The sequence below is a fragment of the Leptodactylus fuscus genome, chromosome 3, assembly GCF_031893055.1.
Source record: "Leptodactylus fuscus isolate aLepFus1 chromosome 3, aLepFus1.hap2, whole genome shotgun sequence".
Lineage (NCBI taxonomy): Eukaryota > Metazoa > Chordata > Amphibia > Anura > Leptodactylidae > Leptodactylus > Leptodactylus fuscus.
In genome coordinates, this window is record NC_134267.1 from 55,243,494 (window position 1) to 55,262,065 (window position 18,572).

General features: G+C 42.4%; 1 protein-coding gene across 1 annotated transcript; it reads right to left on the minus strand.

Moving 5' to 3' along the window:
• Positions 1 to 6,308: 6,308 nt before the first annotated feature.
• Positions 6,309 to 9,302, minus strand: INSM1 (INSM transcriptional repressor 1). The gene has a single exon (XM_075267598.1). The coding sequence runs from the start codon at positions 9,226 to 9,228 to the stop codon at positions 7,936 to 7,938; it is 1,293 nt and encodes a 430-aa protein (XP_075123699.1). The 5' UTR covers positions 9,229 to 9,302; the 3' UTR covers positions 6,309 to 7,935.
• Between the last annotated feature and the right edge of the window lie 9,270 nt (positions 9,303 to 18,572).

Below are 18,572 nucleotides of genomic sequence, written 5' to 3' on the forward strand. Positions count from 1 at the left end.
TTTTTTCCTTAATTTCAATTGAATTTAATTAAAAGTATTTAAAATTCACAATTTGTGCTTTTCTTTTATGTGCAATAGATGTTTTTATTATGATTTATTTTATATAGCATCAACATATTCCATAGTGTTGTACAAAGATTATAATCAGTCCCTGTCCCAATTTTTCTTATCGTTCAGGTTGTCAAATAACACAAGCTCCTATAGTCAACTTACAGCTGTCCCCATTCAGTTGTATAGGGCAGTGCTGAAGTTCTTGCATAGTGGGTGGTTAATGGCACCATTGTGTAAGGAGATACAGCGCTACATGAACACTGCATCTCCATCCTCGTTCAGATCGATGGGGGTTCCAGAGCTTTATTCCCTCCACTTGTAGATGGTCACTAAGTTTTCACTAGCTTTACAAATCAATAGTACAAGCGAATATAAAAAAATATGTATATTTTATCAGAGTAAAATGCTTCTTTCTCTACTCTTTTGCTGATCTGCTAAACTAACTCTGAAATCTCTGCTGAATTCCCTCTTGAACAAGATGGGAGAGATCACAGAGGTGTTATTACAGCTCACAACAGAAAGCTGTGGAGAGGGAAGAAGGAGTGAACATGATGTGGGTGACAGACAAGAAAAGACCACAAGCAGCTACTAAGAAGTTTTCTATCTGACCCCAAGTGCTTTATTCCTATCAATACAAGTCCATTCTTCTCTGTAATGTCCTATATGATCCTTCTACAAGTCCTGTGTGTGAGAGAGAACATATAATGGCCAGAAATAGTCCTCATGTATAAACACTGTACTATTAATGTATCCAAAGTGTGTTAGGTCCGCTTTACAATGAAATTCCCTTTTATATATACTGCCACTTATACTTGCTGTTATATTCCTATAGCCTCATGCCAGTAACCTCATAGACTACAGAAACTGCGTTCAATTGGGTTGTTTTTGGCGACAAAAGCAAAAGGATGACCTAAGTATTAATGGTTATCTGCTGACAATTTCCAGAATGGAGAAGGAATGCAGTGCTATATCTTTATAGCTGTATCAGTCCATACTATGAGAGGTTTGGTTATAGGGGCTGGACAAGTTTCTACAGGGATTATTATATATGCACACACATATATATGTGTATGTGTGTATATATATATATATGTGCGTGTGTGTGTGTATATGTATATATATATATATATATATATATATATATACACTGTGTGTGTGTGTATATATATATATATATATATATATATATATATATATTAAAGTGAAGGAGACTTTTCTAAACACTGTATGGCGGCCATTATATCAAGCTATTTCTAAGAAATCAGTTTAATAATATGCTTAGGGACAGGTGATAAAGACATTATAATGTGTTTTTTGGTTTGACCTATGTAACCTTCTAATGTTTAGGAATATATATGTTTGTGTGAGTATAAAGGTGGCTATATAGGGTGTTTAGAAAGTAAGTACACAAAATGAAAGGGTGGGCTTTAGCCGGTATATGAAGCGCTTTTTTTTATTAATTAACGTGACCGGAAATGCAGCGTTGTGGCGCTGCAGGTAGACCGAGATGTTGATTTCCTATCCCTTGCTGCACTTTGTGAAAGGAGAAATGAAGAAGAGAAAGTGTTTCAATGGGAAATAAGTTTAATCACTGTTATTTATTTACAAGAATTGCTCAAAGTGCTGGCCGCCTGCCTCAATGCAAGCAGTGCGACGCCAGGAGATGGATTGACACACCCGTTCAGACTCCTGGCATGGCCCTCATCGCAACAACGCAGCCTGAATGCAGTTCACGAGCTTATCGTGGGTGGGCACAGGCGTTGTGTACACAATGGACTTGACATGTCCCAAATAGAAAAAAAAAATTAAGTGGGGTTCAAATCCGGCGAGCGAGGGGACCACAGCAACAAGGGTCTACCTGCAGCGCCTCCATGGTGTATTTCCGGTCACATGTTCATTAATAAATAAAAAAAAAAAGCTTCGTATACCAGCTACAGTCCACCCGTTCATTTTGTGTACTTACTTTCCGGACACCCTGTATAGCAGACTATATGTTACATTACTATCATTGAAGTTCCCCTGGCTACACAGGATTGGTCCTTGCTCCTGAGCCCACTCTGCACTGTCTTGCATGAATTAATTCACTGTGTTTTGTGAAATCTAGTGAAGAGTTATATTACCATGTATTCTCCTACTGGTTACTTTTCTTGCCTATTACCTCCGCAAGAGACATTCATGGCCTCGACCCTTTGAAGATTCAGTGGATATCACAAGGACAATAACCCCCGGGTAAAAACACAAAACACCTATTTTTGAGTGAGCAAGACCGTCTTCAAGCTCCTGAAACACAGTCTTGTGGTGATCCGGTATAGAAATTTGGTATCTTTCTAGTCCAAACCTATTTAGTGTGTACGGTCTGAAGAGCGAGGGCTATGGTAAAGAGCTGGACATACTTGCCTAGGACGGAGAGCCGAAGTGAAGACAAGCTCTTCTGGTGTCAAAGGTAAATTCTATGTTTGGAAGCCGTCTATTCATTTCTCTTTACCATGATGGTCCTCACATTTCCTCAACCCTGCATTGGTCTTAATCTATTTTAGGTCGTTCTGGAGAGGAGCCAGCCTACAAATCAGCATTCTGCAGCTTATGTTATAATGTATATATCTGCCAGTAGCAGAAGCCAGACAAAGCAATAGAAGATATATACAGCTCAATCATAAAAATGATTGATAAAAAGGTATAACTATATAAATACACTTGTGACAGCGGATCTGATCAGCCATATCAGACACCATTTTCCATCTACAAGCTCTGCACATAGTACACACATGAACATATGTACAACCCCTCATACAGTGATGCCGTTGCATCAGAATAATCCTTACAGCTTTGGTCCCCTAGGAAGTATCTGAACATCTGCAGTCAGGACATGTGGGTACTCCAGACCACTGCAAGGTGCGGGTATAGATGTATTCTTGCACACCTAGGGTTTGGTGGCCCTGTTAGAAAACGATCAATTGGTCCTTTGCATTGATCCAATTTTTTCATTGTAGCTATATCCAGGTCAGGTGATCTGTATGCGCTCTAATTATTATTATACTATATTACATTTTAGCTGTAATCTGCTTTAACAAGCCTCTTATGTCCAGTATCTTGTCTCGTAAGCTTTTGGCTAGTGCACGCACCTTGGACACCTGGCTCATTTACCATGTCCTGTATTCCCCAGTCACCAGAGCTGAACATGATGAACGCACTGCATGATGCTCACATGAGACTTACAATCTGCTCGCTCTGTTACAAGCTTAATGAACATCTCTAGTCGTAATCTAGGCTCTTCAATGTGAAGTGTTCAGATGACAAACTTCACACATACATTTGCAGAACTTCTTTTTATTTCATTTTTTTTTTTTTTATAGCAACTCCAATTTCATTTACCATTTACCTGTAAAACTGGTTCATCCCCCAGGGAGCGCTCGTCTGGCCCTTGATCAGATTTTAGGGGACCCATACTTCCCTGGACAAAGGTTACTGGAATATCGTGAACCCCTCTATGGATTTTCCAAGTCTTCATCATCTCCATATTGCATTCCTCAAAGTAGGCTACAGACAATGGCGGATCAATGGAGAGGAGATTCTTCTTAAACGGATAAGCAGAAGAAGTGATGGAGTGCTGGAGCGAGACAAGGAGAGCAACAAGTATAATAGAAGAAAGAGTGAGAATTTTATGTATCTGGAGATGTATGGTGTCTAATGTAACTTTATTATACCAGATATCTACTTGGAATGGCATACAAAATAATAGTGAAAGCTACTTGATGATCACCAGCTAATCTTATTTCCAGGGGTTTAACTAGAATTTATAGGGTGTCATGGCAAAGTCATTGACCCCCACCTTGCTGACTGTAGTAATGCAAACAGCAACATAACTATTGGGATACACAAAGGAAAATCCACATCATAGATCTGTATAATACAAGAACACAATGGAGGAGCCAAGAAAAAGTAGTAGTTTTTCTTGCAAGCTATCAAATTCTACTTTGGATAAATCTATTTACCGACTGGTCTTGCACCCGATTGGGCCCCCTTAGCCTCTGGCCCCATTGTAGCTGCCTCAATTACATCCATGGTTATGGTCACACTTGTTCATAGCTTCAGGCTGCCTAAACAATGGACAGGAAGAAATACTGATAGGCTTACACACTAGAGAACTACTGTATGTTTTACTATAAATGCCTGGACACTTCAGGTATAGTTTTAAGACCAGATGAGCTTGGAGAGAAGTTCAGGCTTGGCGGCTTGCCACCATCTTCTTCCTGCCTTCCTTAGCTTAATGGGCAATTCTCTCCTATATGTGGTGGGTGACAGACCTGTCAGTCAAGCTGAGTGGGATGGGAGGAGTTGGAGGGGATCCGCCCAGTGGACACTTCTCCATGTGCCTGCCTCATTGTAATGTGAGGAACGGTCAGTATGTCATGCTGCTTGTAGCTAGGGGCATACATCTAATGACAGGTTCCCCTTAACACTTTGCCTCCCAGCAGAATGGGGATGTACACTAGTACAGCTCTATTAACTCAGTAGATATGTCTACCCTCATCCATAGACATGAGAAGTAACCCAAATGTATTGGACCTACAATGTAACCAAGAGGATGCTCAGAAATGTACACACATTGTGCTCTTTGTACTCTCAGAGAACCTGGCACATTTGTCATATCTAGAAGTAATCTACCATTTAACCCCTTAAAAGGTCAATGCTAGAAGTCATTTACTTTCCTGCGAACTAAATCCCTGACAGAGGTCAACATATATAGATAAATCTGTATAGAACCCTATAGTCCAATCTATGGGAGCTCACATGTTGTCAGAAAACTGGCGCTAGTCCTAAAAAGTATTCTAGATGCAAAAGACTGTGGTGCCTAGTATTTGGGACAGATAACACAATGTAGATAATATAGAAGATAGAACACGTAGTTAGTTAGATAGATATAGATAGATAGATAGATAGATAGATAGATAGATAGATAGATAGATAGATGGATATTACATACATACATACGACAGACCATGATATAAATGGATGGACTAGATAAATATGCAAATGATGATAGGTAAAAAATGAGATGGAAGAGACAGATAATATATGAGATGTCAGGATATAGATAGATGGACTAACTAGATAGATGTCTAATAGTAATAACTTGATAGATCCTGGTGTCTCAAACTTCCATTTCATGTGACTCTCAAATGATTAATTTTTTTTTTTTTCATATCGCTCTTGTCAGGTTGAATACAATATCTATTACTAAGAATTTACAGGATGATGAAAGTTTTTCAGCAAATATAGAATGGAATTATGTAATATGATCTCTAAAGTGTACTGAACTATTCTACAAGGAGAATGTCCATCCTGGATGAAAGTTACTAAGACTGCTGCTCTACTGTTATATAACATTACCCAGTGAGTCCTCTGGGCACAATCAGAGACTAATTACTGACAGAGGAATGCTGGGACTTATAGTTCCACACAGATCTAAGAACGGATTTTTCCATTATCACCCTACAATGGCATCCCAAAAACTAAGGTCGTGTCACCCTGCAGAGGAGCACCTGTAACCTAACCTACTTATATAGAAGATTCCACAGTATTATTTGCTCATAAGGCCTGAAACTCACAATATATCCAGAATGCAGCAGATTCATTTATCCTAAATACTGTCATTCTAAAAATAATAATAATAATAATGAATAAATCTATAAATAAAACAATTTCAATAAACCTACAAATATTGGAGCAAAAAGTATAGAAACAAGTTTAAAAAAAAATATTCATGTAATGAAAAATGCTAAAGATTTCAATTAAAAAAAATCCTAAGAAGCAAATAAAGAAGAAAAAAAAACTATTCCAAAAATATATTTGTGCAAGTAAAACTGCCAAAAAAAATAATAAAAAAAAAATATATATATCTCAAAAGTACTTGTATGCTAATCTTCTATGTTCTCCATTCTGTTCATAGTTTGCCTTATTCTTAAGAAATTAACTTGTCGCCTCTGATCTAGTGACCTTTCTTAGGTACCTCTTTGTGACTGTTATACAGTGAGAACTCTAACCTTACAGTTTTATACAGGGAGGGCCCCCTTATAGAAAAGGGGCAATATCCCTAAAATTTAAGGGAAGGGGTCCTCTCATTTTTCAGGTAGTCTTCAGCTGAGGTTACACCATATAGGACAAGGTTTACCTATCGTAACTGTCGAGGAAAAGCACAAAGTCGCAAATTTACATTTGAATTTGAAAATATTTTATTTGAATAGCAAATTGTTACACAGTCGAAACAGTTCTATTGAAGCTCTCTATAAATAGCTAGCAGATAAGAAAATAATGTATGTAGAAAAGAGATTGCTTCTAGACATTTAAGAGCTATCCGTTTAAAAGAGCCGTCTGCCCCTTAAAGCACAATGAATGGAAATAGCCATTTGTTTAGGAATGTAGAAAGGCGCGACCCTTCCATGTGTCACTATATAGCCGTTAGTGTACGAGAAAGGATACAAATAAATAAAACCGCAATCCGGAATGTTATACCGAAAAATACTCCAATAAAAGCGTGATCAAATAATAGTCACATCTGTCATTCACATAAATAAATAAAAGAATAAATAAACATAATTAATCATAAAATTAACATATACATTTGGATAGTAGTGTCAGCGCCCGGCAGGCGGCAGTGATGATGATGATGATGACGACCGGCTTGGCCTCTATACTGGTGAAGGCAGTTTTATCGTTTCCTCTACAAAGTTATCAGACAAGGCATTTGTGGCTAAAGACTAAATAAATGTCTCCCCCCCCCTCCCCCATCCTAATAACAGATTTGTTCACAGAAAATATAGAGACAGGATCTGGCGGCATTCACGAGCCATTATAAAGCTAATCGTTATGTCAGGAACAGGCTGTGAATAGAAGGCAGTAGTAGATGTGGACTCCAGACAGGGACAGACAAGAGCCGGGGGGACAACAATTACAGGAGACAAAGTAAAAAGACCCTTGTCTACAGGAGAGTGGGCAAAGCTGGCAAGGAAAAAAGGCGCCCACCCTACACGTCACATCGCAAATACAGGTTCTGATCCAAGAACACCAGGACTTCTTGTGTCGTGTCATCCTACAACAGAAAAGACTACAGAACAGCTACACTCACATTCATATGCCAGGCCCGGTGCCATGGCACGAAGGAGCAGACACACAGAGACGACACTATTACATGTTTGCATCACTAGTGATTGAGAGGGAGGCAGCACAGCAGGAAAGCAATAATGTTACCCCCATTAAGGCTGGAGGGGCAATGCCAAGCTCTAGGACAGTGCAAAGGTTCCACGTAGGGGTGGGCTAGGGGACTGCATTACCTCCATGTGTAGTGCGGTCTCATGTCTCAGTGGTGGTCTCTGGAGAACATTATTGCTTTAGGATAGAGATGCTGCCTCCCTTACCAGGTGGGCACAGTCATTGGTACAGTCTACCCATAGCGCTCTCTGCCCTGTGTGACTGGCTGTCTTGCTTTAAAGCACAATAACCACATTTAATGCACTTCAACCTATATGGCTGCTACTGGCTGTGTCTTGATTTGGCAGCAAGAGAACAGTAAGTAGAGGTGAAGGGTGGCAGAGCCCAAGTCTCTAGGTGGCAGCATGGGTTGCTTCAAGAAAGGCACAGTTCTCTTCTTCAGGCCACAGTGGTCAGGGCCGTTGTTTGGCAGCAGTCCAATGCTATCAGATCCTGGGATGAGTGGGCATCATCACCCTGCGAGGGTGCTCAGCCTGGCTTATGTCCTGCAGTCCCTTTGGAAGGGTTAATAGTGAGCAGACATGATGCCCCCTCATTGCCCACCAGGCCTCTTCTCCTGTGTCCTGCACTGGGCCTGGCACTCACCCCCTCCCCACACTGGTCCATGGTGGCTGGTCAGCAGGCCGGGCGCACGGGCACCTGCAGCAGGATGACCTGCCTGTTCTCAGACGGGTGGCACTTGTTGATGTGCCGGGTGAGGCCGGGCGAGCTGTAGAAAGTGGCCGGGCAGTACTTACAGGGGAACAGCTGGGACGAGTGCAGGAGGCGGATGTGGCGCTCCTGGCTGCTCTTGCCCGGGAAGGTCTCCCCACACACGGGGCACGGGTGGCACTCGGAGCCGCCGCTGCTCAGGTTGATGGGGCCGGGACTCTTGGCTCTCCTGTCCTCGGGGTAGAGCAGCTCCTCGGAGGCGTGGCACAGCAGGTGTTTCCGCAGGTAGGCCTGGCGCCGGAACTTCTTGGCGCACTGCGGGCACTCGTACATACCGTCCTCGGAGCCGGACTCGGAGACGCCGGGGCTCGGGGTGTCGCGGTCGCTGAGAGGCTCCTCTTTGGCGGCGGGGGCGCTGGCTGCAGTGGCGGGGGGCCGGGGCTTGTGCCAGCGGCGGTGAGAGGCCAGGTTGGCCGGGCAGCTGAACACCTTGTCGCACTCGGGACAGCGGTACTCCACCCGCACGATGCGGGAACACTTGTGCTGGGCCAGGGAGAAGGGGTCGCTGTATTCCTCCTTACACAGCTGGCAGATGAACTCCCCCAGGGGCTTGTGGCCGGAGCTGCGGGGCGGCTCCACCGGACCCTCCTTGATCTTCAGCCCCAGCACAGGGGACGTGGTCACCTCGTCCTCAAACGTCAGCTTACGGATGGCTTTGGTCTTCTTGGCGGCGGGCGGCTTGGGGTGGGCACCGGGCTGGGTACTGGCGGGGTGACCGCTGGTCTTGCTCTGCGGCTCGGCCGGACGCTTCAGTGGGAGCCCCGAGGAGGTGGAGGAGGCTGCGGGCAGGTTGCCCGAGGAGCTCAGCGTCAGGTCTGTGGGTGGGTACAGCAGCGGCTCCATGGAAGTCACCAAAGCCGGGAAGGACTCTGCAGACACCGGGGAGCCCAGGCTGAAGCTGCGGTCCAGATATTCTCGGCTCACCGGGCGGGTCGGGCTGGACAAGGACTGCTGCACCGACTCAGGGTTCCCATACTGACCGGACGGGGGCGGCCGGGGGCTGCAGGGGGGAGCCGGGGCAGCTCTGTCGGGACTGGCCGGGGCCGGTGATCCTCCTGTTGCCGTACACAGCTCCGGCCTCTGCCCGGACACGGCAGCGAACATCATCCACTCCCCGCGCTCCTCATCTTCGTCCCGGACCCTGTAGGACACGGGCGGGGACTTTCTGCTCCTCTTCACTAGGAAGCCTTTGGGCATGTCTGCGGGCGGGTGTAGCGGGCACTGTCCGAGGTGCTGCTCTGGCCGTGTCGGCTCTGTCCGAGGTGCTGTAAGAGCCGTGCTGTGGATCCTCAGCCCCGGGGCCGCCTCCCCTTTATAAGCGGCGAGCTGCCCGAGCACACGCCGAGCTGTCACCGCCGCAGCCAATCCCAGGCCGGGCCCGGCGGCTCAAGTGCTGCGGGGGGCGGGGATACGAGCGAGGCGGCAGATGTACCTGAGCCCCGCCCCTCCCCTCCGGCTGCGGCGGCACACGCCCGGCCCCGCCCGCCCTCACGCCTCGCTGCCTCTCAATGCCCGGCCACACGTGCCTGGATTCGGGAGGGGGTGAGGGTGACCCTTCCCCCCCAACACCCTCAGCGCAGCTCCCGCCTGGCTATTCCGGCTGCCGTACACTGGTGTTACAAGTCCGGGGATGGATGGAGACCTGAGCAGACCTGGAGGCATGGGGGAAGGGTCGTCACCTCACCTGATGGTGGTGGGAACCCCTAATACCGGTAGAGGACCGGGCACACCGCCCCTGTGTCCCCGACTGTGCTGAGGGAAAACTGCTGCTCTGCCTCCTGCACCTGCCCTTGTAATATCCGTCTATCGGCTGCTTCATAGATGTCCTGTCATCTGGTCATCCTGTCTATAGATTTACTTTATATGTATCTATGTATGTGTCAGGATGTATTGTAATCTATTATATTATACTATCTATCTATCTATCTCCTGTCTGTCTATCTATCTATCTATCTATCTATCTATCTATCTATCTATCTATCTATCTATCTATCTATCTCCTATCTATCTCCTGTCTGTCTGTCTGTCTATCTATCTATCTATCTCCTATCTATCTCCTGTCTGTCTGTCTGTCTATCTATCTATCTCCTATCTATCTCCTGTCTGTCTGTCTGTCTATCTATCTATCTCCTATCTATCTCCTGTCTGTCTGTCTGTCTATCTATCTATCTCATATCTATCTCCTGTCTGTCTGTCTGTCTATCTATCTATCTATCTATCTAGCTATCTATCTGTTTAGCTATTATATTATTCTATCTATCTGTCTTTAATCTATATTTGCTGTACATCTACTAGCTATGTATTGTAATGTTCATATCTATCTATCCCATCTATCTATCTTTCTCTCTCTCCATCTATCTTGTCTATCTATCTATCTATCTATCTATCTATCTATCTATCATCTATCTATTCTATCTATCATCTATCTATCTATCTATCTCCTATCTATGTATCTTTCTATCTATCTTCTATCTATCTATCTATCTATCTCCTATCTATCTATCTATCTATCTCCTATCTATCTATCTATCTATCTATCTATCTATCTCCTATCTATCTATCTTCTATCTCCTATCTATCTATCTATCTATCTATCTATCTATCTATCTATCTATCTCCTATCTATCTATCTTCTATCTCCTATCTATCTATCTATCTATCTATCTATCTATCTATCTATCTATCTATCTCCTATCTATCTTCTATCTCCTATCTATCTATCTATCTATCTATCTATCTATCTATCTATCTCCTATCTATTCCTCTATCTATCTATCTATCTATCTTCTATCTCCTATCTATCTATCTATCTATCTATCTATCTATCTCCTATCTATCTATCTATCTATCTATCTATCTATCTCCTATCTATCTATCTATCTATCTATCTATCTCCTATCTATCTATCTTTCTATCTATCTATGTCTAATATCTATCTAGTGAAACCTCTTAGTGTGAATTGACACAACTTTTATAATTTATTTCAGCTAAAAATGCAATGTGGTAAAAATTAGAAAAACTTCTCTGATTTTTAGAGGGTTAATATTTCTAGGTGTTTCTGTAGCTGGCACTAGTCTTATAGAACCATCACTGTATATTCCTTTATGTAATGATGGAATAAAATGATATACATACTGCTAGTATATTGTATACGCCAACCAGATCCCCGCTGCTTTTTTTAATGGGCAATGGAGGTCCAGTAACGGCCCTTATTGACTTACCGACCCTCACTCCTCCTCACTGCAGTCTTCCTCTTCAGCATGCAGGTAGGTCCCTGTGCGGCACACATGACATCATTGCAACATGATATGCGGCACACAGGGTCCATTGAAGGCAGAAAAGGAGAGCAGGAGTTGGGATCATTAAAGGGATTTTATCATTAAAATGACATTTTTTGTCGATCACACATAGGAATAGCCTTAAGAAAGACTGTTCTTCTCCTACCTTTAGATGTCTTTTCCACACCGCCGTTCGGTTTTCATCAGTATGCAAATGAGTTCTCTCACAGCACTGGGGGCATCCCCAATACTGCGAGAGAACTCTCCAGCACCACCTCCATCTCCTTCAGGAACGGCCTCTCTGTGCTTCTTCTTCTGGGAGTCAGGTTCAAACTTCTAGGCCTCGGGCAGAGCCGACTGCGCATGCCCACAGCCACTAACAAAATGGCTGCTTACACAGTAAGCGACTATTTTCTTGTGGCCTGTGGACATGAGGACAGAGAGGCCGTTCCTGAAGGAGATGGAGGCGGCGCTGGAGATTTCTCTTGCAGCATTGGAGACGCCCCCAGTGCTATTTGTGTGCTGGGGACCACCCCCAGTGCTGCGAGAGAACTCATTTGTATACAGACGAAAACCGGCGGCGTGGAGAAGACATCTAAAGGTAGGAGAATAGCCTTTCTTAAGGCTATTCCTACGTGTGATTGATAAAAAATTACATTTTAATGATAGGATCCCTTTAAGTAATGCAGCCAGTTTTCCGACTTTCTGCCAACCCGGTTGTTAAAAGTACAACTGGACTGCAGAACCGGGGTGAAGTAGCCCTCCCAACTTGGTTCTGCTGCTGGTAGAGCAGGAAGCCACAGGCTACCTCTCCCAGACTTGTAGGCCACAGACCACAGTGAGCCTGCTGCCTACAAGCTGCATGGGATAAGGGGAAAGGTTGTATACTTATCTATCTCCTCTTTGGTCCTTCGTGCTCTGGGTACACATGATGTCAAAGGAGCAGGGAGCATAGAGGTATGGGGAGCACTGTATGGCCAGTGAAGTGGCTCCTCACTATTTACCCCCATAAAGTGGCCACTTCGCTGCCCCCCCCCCCCCCCATATAGTGGCCTCTTTACTGGTCCCCTATACTGTATGGAGCTGGTTTTGGCGCCTTAATACAAGGCTGGAAGCAGCAAGCTCTGTGTACTGTTTAGGGGCCGGGCCCTACACTGCATTTCAGCACTTACTGTAGTCATTGGGACCTGAGCTGCAGTGAAAGTGTCCTGCGGCTGTACAGTGTACAGAGCTACAGCCCCATATTGTGTACTGAATGAGCACTGGTGGCACACACATGGGATGCTCCAGTTCCTGTACAACATCTTTAAAGAGTTAATCCATCTTTTCTAATATTGAGGACCTGTCCACTGGTGGGCCCTATACATCCCAGTCCGACACTGTATAAATATATGTAGTATCCGAAATAGGAGAGAATTGTACTGGTATAGTATAGAGTGCATAAGTATTCCTACCCGTATAAACTGGAATAACAGGACTATTACTGTAATATTACTAGTGGGGATATATTAGTACTGCTATAGGTATAACAGGACTATTACTGTATATTACTACTACTAGTAGGGTTATATTAGTACTGCTATAGGTATAATAGAACTATTACTGTATATTACTACTACTAGTAGGGTTATATTAGTATTGCTATAGGTATAACAGGACTATTACTGTATATTACTACTACTAGTGAGGATATATTAGTACTGCTATAGGTATAACAGAACTATTACTGTATATTACTACTACTAGTAGGGTTATATTAGTACTGCTATAGGTATTATAGAACTATTACTGTATATTACTACTACGGTACTAGTGGGGATATATTAGTACTGCTATAGGTATAATAGAACTATTACTGTATATTACTACTATTAGTGGGGTTAAATTAGTACTGCTATAGGTATTATAGAACTATTACTGTATATTACTACTATTAGTGGGGTTAAATTAGTACTGCTATAGGTATTATAGAACTATTACTGTATATTACTACTACGGTACTAGTGAGGATATATTAGTACTGCTATAGGTATAATAGAACTATTAGTGTATATTACTACTACTAGTGGGGATATATTAGTACTGCTATAGGTATAGCAGGAATATTACTGTATATTACTACTACTAGTGGGGATATATTAGTACTGCTATAGGTATAACAGGACTATTACTGTATATTACTACTACTAGTGAGGATATATTAGTACTGCTATAGGTATAATAGAACTATTACTGTATATTACTACTACTAGTGGGGATATATTAGTACTGCCTTAGGTATAATAGGACTATTACTGTATATTACTACTACTGGTGGGGATATATTAGTACTGCTATAGGTATAACAGGACTATTACTGTATATTACTACTACTAGTTGGGTTATATTAGTACTGCTATAGGTATACTAGGACTATTACTGTACTAGTGGGGATATACAGTCCTCTGAAAAAGTTTGGGCACCCCTATTACTCTTAATCATTTTTAGTTCTAAATATTTTGGTGTTTGCAACAGCCATTTCAGTTTGATATATCTAATAACTGATGGACACAGTAATATTTCAGGATTGAAATGAGGTTTATTGTACTAACCCTTCCAGACCGCCCATAGACTTTATACGTCCGGGAAGTGGTTGCCTTGTTCTGACAGGACGTACCTGTACGTCCAGTCAGAACACAGTAGCTGCATGGAGATCATGCAGCTACTGAAGCTGGGAGCCGGCTGTAACTTCAGCCAGAGCTTCCAGAGAGATGGCAGGGAAGGTTTATTCCCTTCCCTGCCATCTTGTTTGCTGTGTATACAGCGCTCAATGAGCGCTGTATACACGGCTATGGGCGCCGCCATGATGCAGCCGCCCTTTGACCACTTGATCCACCGGGAGCAGCGTCTTGCAAGAGCTGCTGGGTCCTACAGGACCCAGATCAGCTCTGTATACTGCGTATACAGTGTGCAGGAGGCTGTATTCCTCCTGCAACTGAGGCTAAATGTACCAGCCTTAGTTGCAGGGGAATCAGCCTCCTGTCCTCAAAGGTCTCTTATGACCTTATGGGGACACAATCTGAAAAAAAAAAAAAAAATCTAATAAAAAAGTTTTTAAAAAATGTAAATACTATAATAATAATAAAAAAAAAAATACGCTAATAAAACGCCGTTATTAAAGGTTATAGCCCCACCCCCGACGACACCATACAAAATAAAAATTACCGTAACGAAGAGGAAAAACTATTTTATAAAGTTTTTCAGTGACACTTTGTGTTATTAAATTAAAAAAATATATATATTGAAAACCGGACCCAATTTCCCTCCTATTATGTTTATATTTTCCCGGATATAAAAAAAATTAAAACACATTCGAAAATAAAAACAACATAAAAATAAAGCCCTATGTGTCCCCGAAAAAAGATGCAAAAATTAGTTGACTGAGTTGCAAGTTGTTCTCCTATTTGAATCTCCTCTGAAGAGTGGCATCATGGGCTACTCAAAACAACTCTCAAATGATCTGAAAACAAAGATTGTTCAACATAGTTGTTCAGGGGAAGGATACAAAAAGTTGTCTCAGTTTCCACTGTGAGGAACATAGTAAGGAAATGGAAGACCACAGGGACAGTTCTTGTTAAGCCCAGAAGTGTCAGGCCAAGAAAAATATCAGAAAGGCAGAGAAGAAGAATGGTGAGAACAGTCAAGGACAATCCACAGATCGCCTCCAAAGAGCTGCAGCATCATCTTGCTGCAGATGGTGTCACTGTGCATCGGTCAACAATACAGTGCACTTTGCACAAGGAGAAGCTGTATGGGAGAGTGATGAGAAAGAAGCCGTTTCTGCAAGCACGCCACAAACAGAGTCGCCTGAGGTACGCAAAAGCACATTTGGACAAGCCAGCTTCATTTTGGAAGAAGGTCCTGTGGACTGATGAAACAGAATGAGTTGTTTGGTTATACAAAAAGGCGTTATGCATGGCATCCAAAAAAAACAGCATTCCAAGAAAAACACTTGCTACCCACTGTAAAATTTGGTGGAGGTTCCATCATGCTTTGGGGCTGTGTGGCCAATGCCGGCAGCGGGAATCTTGTTAAAGTTGAGGGTCACATGGATTCCACTCAGTATCAGCAGATTCTTGAGAATAATGTTCAAGAATCAGTGACGAAGTTGAAGTTACGCCGGAGATGGATATGTTAGCAAGACAATTATCCAAAACACCGCTCCAAATCAACTCAGGAATTCATGCAGAGGAACAATTACAATGTTCTGGAATGGCCATCCCAGTCCCCAGACCTGAATATCATTGAACATCTGTGGGATGATCTGAAGCGGACTGTCCATGGTCGGCGACCATCAAACTTAACTGAACTTGAATTGTTTTGTAAAGAGGAATGGACCAAAATACCTTCATCCAGGATCCAGGAACTGATTAAAAGCTACAGGAAGCGACAAGAGGCAAAAGGAGGATCTACTAAATATTAATGTCACTTTTCTGTTGAGGTGCCCATACTTTTGCACCGGTCAAATTTTGGTTTAATGCATATTGCACATTTTCTGTTAGTACAATAAACCTCATTTCAATCCTGAAATATTACTGTGTCCATCAGTTATTAGATATATCAAACTGAAATGGCTGCTGCAAACACCAAAATATTTAGAACTAAAAATGATTAAGATTAATAGGGGTGCCCAAACTTTTTCATAGGACTGTATTAGTAATGCTACAAGTAGTTTTAAATAGGTAAGTGTCTGATCATTAGGAGATCAAGACTCCTCGATCTCAAGAACTGGAGTTCCTGTGTGAATACAGCAGTAGCGTGCTTGTGTGACCCCTCTCTATTCATTTGTAAGGGACTGATAGAGCGCAGTACTTGGCTGTCTTTAGCAGTTATATAGCAGTGTATGGAATGGTGGTTAGTGAAGTGCACTACTCCTGCATACACAGTATTTCAGTATTACTACAGGTAATGTGCACAGTATGGATTGTACATCTGCTAGTAGACTTGGAGAATAAAACATAAGTATTAAACACGAGCCTGTAAGTATTATGGCAGTAAATGTTATACTGCTAAGGGCTCGTTCACATCTGTGCTCAGTCTCCGTTCTACAGGTTTCTGTTTCCTGCACAAAACAGAGGCAGGAGATGGAAATCTGCAGGACTCTCTCACACCCATTCATTTGAATGGGTTTGAAAGATGTCCGGCCGTGAGCGCCCATGGGTGTTTTATGCAAAACCATTTTTTTTTAAATCGGACACAGAGTCGGACATGCAGTACTCTGTGTCCGAATTTTAAAAAAACGGTTTCACGGCGGAGAGCATAAAACACTCACTACCCCTCACGGCCGGACCCGGTCTGACAGCTTTCCGTCTTCTGCATGCAGAAGACGGAAAGCTGAGAACAGAGACCCGAACGCTAGTGTGAACCTAGCGTTACTCCTGGGGGGGCCCCACAGAGCTGCATAGCTCTGGGGGACTCATGGTGGCATGTTTACAGCATAACCTGTGGTAACCATTTAATAAAATGTAGTATTTCTCCTCAGGAATCTGTGGTTTTGTTTGCCTGGCAGTGTAAGGGTTAATGTTCCCGCCTATTTTCAAGTCACCTCAGGTAGTGAAATGTAGGGGAAAGGTCACTCCGGTCAGCTGGCGAGACCTTCCAGATGTTTCTAAAGGGGGCGTGTTCAAGTGATCAGCTGTTCGGTCTCGTCAGCTGATTGGAGCCTGTCAATTTTGTGGCGGGAAATTTGAATATAAATACCTGGGAAATCAGCTGTTCGGGTCATTCGGATAGAACCTCTTCAATCAAGCCCCCGCCCGCCCACCCCAGATAAGCTGGTGATTGTTTCAAGAACAACGTCATGGTGTTTATTTGAAGGTGGTTAGTCGATCAGCTTATGCTGGTTGGACTTTACTTTTATTGAGAAGTTTATTTGATGGTTTTGGTTTTATTAAAGTATTTATGATTATTTTATTAATTAATTTATTATTATTTACTTATTTAATTATTTATTGATTGATTAATTATTGATTGTTATCGTTACCTTAAATAAACACCGTAGCCAAATAACATCCACAAATGAATTTTGGTTGTCTTGTCTTTATTTTTAGTGTTAAGTATTTATATATTTTAATTAAGTTCTGATTTATTAATTAATTATGCAAATTGGGACCTATGCTACCATGTAGGTATTAGCAGCAGTCATAGACAGGACTAACTCTCCTTAAAGGGGATAATAAGACTTACTATTGCACATACATAGAATACTGCCCATTATTGTCCCCACATATAATATACTACACCCCAACTGATGGATGGTATGTGGTCAGTATGGGCTTGGGTTGCATAGTGAGTAACACCTTTCCTGGTGGTGGTGATGATGATGATTATGGCACCAAATGTTGTACATACCAGTGGTGAGTATACAATGTAGAAACCAAAAACACCCAAAATACAACCCCCCACCACCACCAGTATGTAACATGAAATGGGGGGGGGACCACAAAACCACTGGACGAAATAATAACAAAGCATCGAAAAATAATGAAGAAGAATAATACTAGTTATAACACATCCCTGTCATCACAATAAATACCGGACCCTCATATAATAATATACACAATTTATATAAATGATTATTGCCAGAATATATATACAGTGAGTAGTAAATAGTATAGAGTGCCGAGATAGATGATATCTCAGCACACAAATTCATGTTAGATGAGATAATCCAATCTAAATCCTACTCCTACATCAATATAGAGTACCGATCACCATATATAAAGAAAAAATACAAAAATACATCAATGCTAAGTGAATAAACATAACTAATGGCACAAGCTAAACAAAATAATCACCCCTAAGTTCATAATGCCACAGGAGAGAGCAGTCACCCCAAATGAAAGCTTGACACGCATTTTGTTGTTACAAGGCTTTGTTAGGATATGTGATAATGATGGAGATATATTCTGTACTTTAGCAATGTGTATACAAGCTATGATATGTGATGATAGAGCTATATACTGTGCATATCAGGTGAGTATATAAGGTAGTGATATTTGATGATGATGCTGCTATATACTGTACATATTGGGTGAGTATATACTGTAGTGATATGTGATTTTGCCACTGTATACTGTGCATATTGGGTGAGTATATAAGATAGTGATATGTGATGATGATGATGCTATATACTGTACATATCATGGGTGAGTATACAAGGTAGAGATATATGTGATAATGATAGCACTATATCTTGTACATATCAGGGGTATGTGATGATGC